We start from the raw sequence: 9,567 nt of genomic DNA, 5'->3' as shown, positions 1-9,567 counted from the left end.
CATGTGTTTTCGTAGGAATTTGTTGTTTTATAATAATAACAAATGAAATCTCACAAACCTATCTCATAATATGGTACGTAAAATATATCATCGAAAATAGTTTATACGTTGCAATATTATTAATTTCCCCAGAATCAAAAACACTCCGTAAATTTCTTGATCATTTACTCTGGATAGACGCAGAACTAAATTCAGACTATTCCTCTTACCATTTAGATGTTAAAATATTTGCATGTTGTTTCGGATCATTCCTGTATAGAATTAGTGTAACGATTATTAATTGCCTTTATGTTGGCGAATGCTATACAAGACTTGAAAAGGAAATGATCTTTACAATAGCTCTATTGGCTACCGACTTACCGATTGTCGTATATTTTTTGGTGTTTTATGCTACAAAAATCAGATTGATAACTCTGAGAAAATACATAAACAATGAAAACTTCAACATAAACAAAACGCAATTTTTGTATAAATATTTGATTGATTCGGTTGAAAATATAAAAACCATATTTGACCATATTGTAAGTAAAAAATTTAGTTGAATAATATTTGGCACAATAAATATAATAATTAAAACATAATTATTTCTATTTTAGTTTATCATCACTTTGATGACAAATATACCTGATTTGATGGTATCCATATATATAATAATAAGACAAATGAAATTTGGAACGGTAAGTTTATAAAAAGTAAAAAAATATTTTATGTTATGCTTTGGGGTAAGGTTTCGCATAGGCTAATAAATATGCTGAACATAACTGGGTATGTTTTCATAGTATAAGCAAATTTCTGTAAGTTTTACCTGATGTATAGTGTGTACCATTGCCCATTGACATCTGCTACTCCGGAAAAGATATAGGTGCGTTGCCAAGCTTAAGGACTTAAGTAGGCTAGTATGTGTTCTCAGTGGATTAGCTTCCACAGAGTGCTCGTGCGAAGAAAAAGATGCCCGAAATATCGAGCTATAAGAGAATGAGATATAAAATTCTAACTTGATGTCCAATAGTAGCTTCAGCGACCGACATTAATCCAATCATAATTGTTCGGAACATTTCCCGAGAAATATGCGGTAGACTTAAATTACAAATTGACCCAATCCAATCCATCGAATAGGTCGGAAAAGGTTGATGGTCAATCAAGAATTTGAGCCACTCAATATTTAGTACGGTTAAAAAGAATTAGCTGGTACTGGGTACCCGTTCAAGGGAGCCACAAATTTATGCCGTCATGTTTTGGACAATTCATAGTCAATCGTCATATGACACTCGACGGCAAATATTTCATCCCCAATACTAGACGTGGAAGTGAGAGGATTGTTCCGAAATTTTGAAATAAATGCATGAAATTCGGATTGAATTTGGACGTAGATGAAAATAGATAATTCTGAAAATAATATCGAAAGAAAGATATTACTAACGTGAACGACTAGATATATATTTTGAATATTATCATGTCTGATAACGAGCTGATGCCTGACTCCTCGTCATATATTTACATAGCACGCAGCTTTGTACAACACCAGAATTGAGTACATTTCCGTTAGAACATTCACAGCTGCCAACAATCTTGATGATTTAACCTGTAAAAGTGCTAGAGATCCCGATGCATAGTTTCCCAGAAAACTTATAGCTTCGGAAGGAGCGCTTTGTGCCACACGCCTAAAAGCCCCCTTGTATTAAACTGCTTCCGCCCATCTATGCATCAGGTAAATTGAATGATCACCAGCTGAGTGACCCCGATGTAAACTGTACTGACAGCCCCTAATCAGCTGGAGCTAGCAGTTAATAATGGACTTCATTGTCTTAGAGTACAAGGAGCCGTTAAAAAAATTATTGTGCAGGTCTCAGATCTAATTTGATTTCAGTTGGATTTTCAAGTCCAAAAAAGCAGTTATCCAATAATTTTATTATTCTACTGCCAATCAACAATATGTACTATTATTGTGCTTTAAACGGTGATAGATCCATTATAGCTCTGTTCTCAAGGATCTCAAGGAAGATGACCGTCTTGATGTAGCCAATACTACGGTGTTCTTACGAATAGAATTGGATTCCAAACTTCAGTGGAGTCCTCATTCATCATACCTAACAGGAAGACTCAGCTCCACAGCATACGCGGTTAAAAGAGTTAGACAACTAACTGATGTTGATACCGCTCGTCTAGTATATTTTGGTTATTTTCACAGTATTATATAATATGGCATATTACTTTGGGGTAACGCTGCAGATATTGAATCTGTCTTTATTTTATGGTGTATTTATAATCTTGGAGCTAGAGACTCTCCACGGGATATTTTTAACAAAGTAGGAATACTCACTGTTGCGTCACAGTATATTTACAACAATATTATGTATATTCACAGTAATCACATTGATCACTTTGATAAAATTAGTGATAAACATTGTATGTGCACTAGGAGTAAGGATAAACTTATAACGCCAAGTTTCCGACTCCGCAAAGTCAATAAATCCTTCTTGGATCAGGGTATCCGCTTCTATAATAAAATTCCGCAGACATTTTTAACTTTGCCGTTTCGTAAATTCAAATCGTTTGTTTAAAAATATATTGGTAATAAAGGCATATTATTCGATACAAGATTTTATAGATGATAAAAAATGTTGACTTCCAAGCAGGATATATTAATTTAAATAATTGTATTAAACTAATAAGACTTTGTATTTTTTAAATGTTGAAAAAGAGTAACTACTGAGTTTCATGCCGGTTCTCGGTCGAATATACTTACCAAACCGGTCGTAGCTTCACTTAATTGTAAATAGACGATTCAAAAGTGCTTGTAAAAGCCTACTTGAATAAAGTTTATTTTGATTGATTAATTGATTGACGAAGATAGCGATGTTAATTTTTATAACTTTGCTAATTTAAGAAATAATAACATTACTTGATACAATGGGTCGTGGTAGCCAATCGCTATCAGGTGGACCATTTGCCAGTCGAACGAAAATAATATAAGTACTTGACAATTTTATTAAGGGTTTTGTGTATAAAATATCATGCCCAGCAAAACGATAAGTTTCTACCGCTAAAGAAGTTTTGGACATAATTTTGGCATATTTTCCAACATATTATTAACCAGCAATAATAATAAATATATAAATAAATATAAATATGAGACAACATCACATTCATTACTCTGATCCCAATGTAAGTAGCTGAAGCACTTGTGTTATAGAAATCAGAAGTAACGACGGTACCACAAACACCCAGACCCAAGACAACATAGAAAACTTATGGTAATCTACATCGATTCGGCCGGGAATCGAACCCGGGACCTCAGAGTGGCGTACCCATGAAAACCGGTGTACACACCACTCGACCATGGAGGTCGTCGCAATATACAAAATATATTTTTACAGGCAAGCACATTGGCATACGCGGCTGAGTTCCTCACTACTACAATGTTATTCTTAAAAATGTTTGCGCCAGCTATCGAAGCGGGTTTGTTATCGACGGAGATTTACAAAATAAAAGTCATTCTCCATGATAAGTTACTGGTTGAGGAAGGTTAGTTTGATCACTTTAAATCATTTTGAACTTTTTATGTATCAGTCAGTTTTCTTAGCTTTTTACTGTATTATTTTTTAACATATACTCTTTCAAAGATATTATGAGGGTCCGATGTAGATTATTTTTTTTTATTTTATACATCGTTTTCTCTCGTCATATTCCGATGAAAATGAATTGCTTACGATGGTAACTCATGCAGTCCATCCTTTTTTTTCTATTTTATTTTCATTTTTCAGATTTGGATATTTGAGTTTCTCATCATAAACGAACAGAATATATTCACTAATATTTCTAGCAAGCGAATTGAGTTTACTATTTCTTTTTTACTCTACAAAACAATATTTTTTGAGTAGCTTTTATCATATATATTTTTCTTTTCAGATGAAAATAAAAGACAAGAATTGAATAGATTTATTAATTACGTAGAAGTACGTCCATTCAAATTTAATGTTATCAAAATCATTAACTTGGATGCGACGTTTCCCGTCGCGGTCCTTAATCTCTGTATCACGTATTTAATTATATCTTTGCAACTTACACATTTTTACTAAAAACTTTTTTGTACTTGAGTATTCACTTGGATTTTATGTTTCGTACATAAAATCCAAGTGAAATTATAAAAATATGTCATAAACTTCATATATTCACAATTTCCATTTGTCACGTATAATATGTTCAATACTTCGAATGGTGGTCTAAACTGCTTTATACTGTTAATTATTTAAGTATAGATAACGAAATACTATGTATTAAGTAAGCTTGTTATATTTTAAATAAATAAATTTATCTGAGATTTTAAACTAAGTTTGAAGTGTATTTACTTAAATATTCTGTTCATTTTCTTCACGGAAAAATAAGTTGATGTTATTGTTTATGTAATGTTTTATTAATTAAAAAAAACTATATGCATATAATTATTTTATTTGTATACATTCCAACTTCTTACTGCTATCAATACTTTATAGGAGACGAAACGGCACAGTGGTTTGAAGACGTGAATATTAACCGATGATTCCAGGTTCAAACGCAGGCAAGAATAATCATTATTTAAACACTTTTCTAATATTATAATGAAATATGTTATTTAATATATGTAAAAAAAACTTGACAAAAAAACCCGCCGAGTTTTTTCGCCATTTCTTATCAGGTTAACTCGAGACGGCCCTGTGGTTAAATCGCGTGCATCTTAACAGGTGATTGCGGTTTTATAATTCATCTCGTGCTCGGCGATGAAGGAAAACATCGTGAGGAAACCTGCATGTGGCAAATTTCATAGAAATTCTGCCACATGTGTATTCCACCAACCCGCATTGGAACAGCGTGGTGGAATATGTTCCAAACCTTCTTCTCAAAGGGAGAGGAGGCCTTTAGCCCAGCTGTGGGAATTCACAGGATGATGTTGTTCTACTGGTGTTACAAAAAGTAAACAATGTCATCTATACTTTAAGCCAAAGATTTTTCTTTTTTTCCCCGTTAACTCACTATCTGTTGCACGCGGCTTTGCTCGCGTGAAAAATGGTTATAAATAACTTAATAGACTAACTTAAAATATTACGTTAGTTTAAAACTTCTTTGTTAGGAACAGTGGTAGTTCATTCATGTCCATGCAATCCATTATAAAGATTTGACCTTGTGTTTTGTTAATTGACTCAAGCGCGAACTGTTCCCTTTTGAACTTAAAATAAATTTACACTGTTTATCATCTATCCATCCATCATTAAATGATAACTGTAGCCCCTATGACATTCCGATGGAGTGCCGTAACTATTGGTCTGGTGCCGTTGCATATGGAGGTCTTAAATCACTCAGTAATATTATTGGCACGACAATCTTATAACTTAAAAATGACGTATCTCAAGACTAACCTATATATAATTTCAATTAGAAGTTATTTCAACACTTAGGGGCATAATATCAAAAACGCTTAAATAAATATTTACTCATTTCTAACCAACAACAACAAAAACAACAACAGCCTATAAATTTCTCACTGCTGGGCTAAGGCCTCCCCACCCTTTGTGGAAAAGATTTGGAACATATTCCGCTGTTCATAATTGTATATAACACAACGCTGTTCCGATCCGGGTTGGTGGAATCCACGTGTGGCAGAATTTCTATGAAATTAGACACATACAGGCTTGCTCACGATGTTTTCCTTCACCGCCGAGCTCGACATGAATTGTAAACACAAATTAAGTTTATGAATATTCAGTGGTGCTTTCCTGGGTTTAAACCCGCAATCATCGGTTTATCTTGCACGTGTTCTAACTACTAGGCCATCTCGACTCTTATAATTTTTAACCAGTTTCCCAAAACTATTATTTCATGTCTTTAACTTCAGAGATTTTTATTTCATCCCGTAGGGCTAAAATATCCAGAAAATTAAAATACATATGCATCAACTTATTCTAAACTAATATCCCAAAAAATTTTTTTTTATTTATTTATTCTTTATCCAATCTTATTAACTAATCTTACAACTAAACTTCCTTATAAACCAATATAAGCAATAGCAACCCCTGTTTCACCCTTTAGAGACAGGCATAAATTTGTATTTACTTATTCTTAATCAGTATTCCAAAAACAAAGTTTCATTTTTCTAAATTAATAAATGACGGACCACAATACAAACTTTCAACCCTTATTTCACCCCTTTAGGGTTAAGTATACAAAAATGCTGAAATCGGTATCGAATTATTTTCAATCAGTATCCCAAAAATAAAATGCCATGTCCCTAACTTAAAAAAATTAAGGACTACCAAACAAACTTTCTACCCTTATTTCACCCATTTGTGAATACAATATCCCAAAATGCTGAAATAGGTTTTTTTTAATCAGTATCCCAAAAATAAATGATTCTAATTTAAAAAATGACGAACTTGCATACAAAAGTTTAAATCCCATTTGGGTGAAATGGGATTTAAAGGACTTAGGGACAGAATTTCCAAAATTCCTTTCTTAGTGGGTGTGTACTCAATAAATAGACCCAACTTCTAAATACAACTTTAATAATTTACGCTGGGCGATGACGAGTCAGTTAGTCAGGACTTGTTTTTTTATATATAGATTTTAAATCACACTTAACATGCATACACAACAGAAGCAATATATTGATCGTAAATTTAATCAAATCGTAAACTTAACTCGAATAATTCATATAACATTAAGACAATTTTATAAAGTAATTAATCATAGGTTTTCATATATTAAAGCAATTTGCTTAATAAATTTATTCCTTAAACAGTTTAATTTATTGAAATGACATTCATTACAATATTAAATTTTACTCTAGGCTGACGTCTGCTTTCTGTTACAACTCATATAGAAATAATAGTAATATTATAAAAAAATAACCTACATCGCGATGATTAATGTGAAACAAAAATACTCGTCACCTGCAAACTCGCCTCCCGTGCGACCGATATCGAAAAGTCTCCAAGTGTTCTTTATAGTTCTTCAAATATTATATTCGTATGATTTCGGATTTATTAGATATAAATCTACATGTCATAAATTAATTATTAGATTCATTGCAGCGTGTATATGTATTGCTATAGAGCTTACTTCTTATCTAATGTTAGCAAATGTAGCGATACACGTTCCTGCCATATGGTACTTAAAATATGTTGTCGAAAATATGTTGTACGTAGCGATATTATTAATATCATCAGAACAAAAAACATTCCGTAAATTACTGGAGCATTTACTCTGGATAGATACGGAGTTAAATGTAGACAACTCATCTTACTATTTAGATGTTAAAATATTGGTATGTTGTGTAGGAACATACCTGTATAGAGTTAGTGTAACGGTCATTTATTGTATTTTCATCGGTGAATGCTACAAAATAATTTTCAAGCAAATCGCCTTCACAGTATCATTGTTAGCTATCGAAATACCGATTGTCATATATTTCTTCGTGTTTTATGCTACCAAAATCAGATTGATAACTCTGAGAAAATATATAAACAGTAAAAACTTCAATTTGAAAAAAACGCAATTCCTATATAAATCTTTGATTGATTCGGTTGATAATACAAAATGCTCATTTGACCCTATTGTGAGTGAAAAATTTGGTACAATAATATTTTGGAAAAACAACAAAATGATAATATATATAACAACTTTTTTTTTAGTTGATTGTCGCGTTAATTGCAAATGTACCTGATTTGATGACGAGCATATATAAAATAATAAGTCAAATTAAAATGGGATCGGTAAGTTTATAAATAGCCAAAAAGTCCGGGTATGTTTTATGGCCTAAGTGGTAAACTGGTAGGTGCCTCACCTGATAGAAAGTAAGTACCACAGCACATTGACAACTGACAGTCCAGTAGGGTTACGGGTACGTTAGGGGCCTTTAAGATATGAGTAGGCTCTTTACTTGAAGATGCCCAAGTTACGCAGAGATAGGATTAGTTTACATCGAGTGGTCGTGCGAACACTTGAAGTTTTTGAGCCATAATTTCGATTTGATGTTGATGCTCTAATGACTAGTATTTCAAGGCGAATAACAGCTATGGCTAAATTAAGTGATTTATGAAATACAGAAATATATTTTTACAGGAACACGTATTGACGTACTCGTCTGAGTTTCTCGTTATTACAACAGTTATCTTAAAATTGTTTGCGCCAGCTATCGAAGCGGGTTTGTTATCAACGGAGATTTATAAAATAAAAGTTATTCTCCATGAGAAGCTACTGTCAGAGGAAGGTTTGTTTGAACACTTTAAATTATTTTGAGATTTTTATCTATCTGTCTCTTGTCTTGGCACTTCACTGTATTCTCTTTTATCATATTATCTGTCAAATATATTATTAGGGGTCGATGCAGATTATTTTTTTTGGAATTTTTATAGTCTATCTCATCACATTCTCGTAAATGCATCGCTTGCGCTGGTAGCTCAACCAATTCATCCTTTATTTTCTGCTTACTTTTTGTGAAATCATCGCTCTCATCCCAAAAAATACTTATATTGAAAATGTTTTAAAGATCACAATGAAATATCTTTTTCCATAAATATTTTTTCACTCAGATAAGTAATCTGTTTGGTTGTTGTTGGCATCTCTCTGCATCGAAGAACAGTAATATAGTAATTATTACATTTATTAAAAACTGGAGCTCGATATTCAGACATTATTTCGAAAGTCTTGTTCACGAGACTGAAGTTTGCAGGTAGATTTTGACGGCATTAGAAGTGGCCATATCGGACTACCTCCTGTCTCATAGGTTTGCTGCGTAAACACTGGTCACCACTACCTTTGTCGCTTTCTCCCCTACCATTGTCCTTTGTTATATTTTTTAGATTTGTTTTACTTGCACTCGACACTCGATCCCGATTTTTACAGACGAAACTCAATTTATCGATTCGCAATTTTTTTTTAATTATTGTTCGGGAGTTTGCGTAACTTTATCACAGGATTTATGTATCGAAAATATCGAGCTCCATTAAATAAAAATAAAAAACATGATAAATATTTTGTTTTTAATAACTGTAATAATAAAAATAACCATGTTCATTTCAAATCTTGAATATACTCACTGATGATTTTAGAAAGAGACACAAGTTTTCAGTTCTTTTTATCTTGCGAATAAAATATCATTTTTTTATGTTGTCTCATCATTGTCTTGTGTGTCTTTTTGCAAGCGTCTAATTATCATGTACATTTTATTTTCAGATGAAAATAAAAAACGAGATTTGAATAGATTCATCAACTACATAGAAGTACGTCCATTTACATTCACTGTTATCAAAATCATTAACTTGGATGCGTATTTTCCTGTCGTGATCCTCAATCTCTGTATCACGTATTTAATTGTATCTTTGCAACTTACTCACTTATACTAAAAAACTATCATAATAAATTTAACTGTTAGTAGCAATGATGTTCTAGTAAACATTCCATTCCTTCGGACATTTTGTCAAAATTCAAAGTTTCACCCGCACCACCTTGATGTCCGAAAATCCACAACAGCGCGATTTCTAAAGACATTTTCTGCTTCGCACAACCATTTTGTGGAACCAGCTTCCGCCGGCA

The 9,567-nt window shown here is 32.6% G+C and overlaps 1 protein-coding gene across 1 annotated transcript; it reads left to right on the top strand.

The window, feature by feature from the left end:
* Positions 1-323: 323 nt before the first annotated feature.
* Positions 324-4,079, top strand: LOC124539106. Its single transcript, XM_047116430.1, has 4 exons — positions 324-521; positions 597-677; positions 3,378-3,525; positions 3,928-4,079. Exons 1-4 carry the CDS (start codon positions 324-326, stop codon positions 4,077-4,079), a joined length of 579 nt encoding a protein of 192 aa, XP_046972386.1.
* Positions 4,080-9,567: the final 5,488 nt, after the last annotated feature.

This window comes from Vanessa cardui, chromosome 21 (genome assembly GCF_905220365.1).
Source record: "Vanessa cardui chromosome 21, ilVanCard2.1, whole genome shotgun sequence".
Lineage (NCBI taxonomy): Eukaryota > Metazoa > Arthropoda > Insecta > Lepidoptera > Nymphalidae > Vanessa > Vanessa cardui.
Note: the sequence above shows the minus strand (reverse complement) of the source record. Positions and strands in the feature narration are given on the sequence as shown.

Coding starts and splice junctions, on each gene's coding strand:
- LOC124539106 (XM_047116430.1), top strand. CDS start 324: ATGATCTTTACAATAGCTCTATTGGCTACCGACTTACCGATTGTCGTA. Junction 678..3,377: donor GACAAATGAAATTTGGAACG/GTAAGTTTATAA, acceptor ATATTTTTACAG/GCAAGCACATTGGCATACGC. Junction 3,526..3,927: donor TAAGTTACTGGTTGAGGAAG/GTTAGTTTGATC, acceptor ATAAAAGACAAG/AATTGAATAGATTTATTAAT.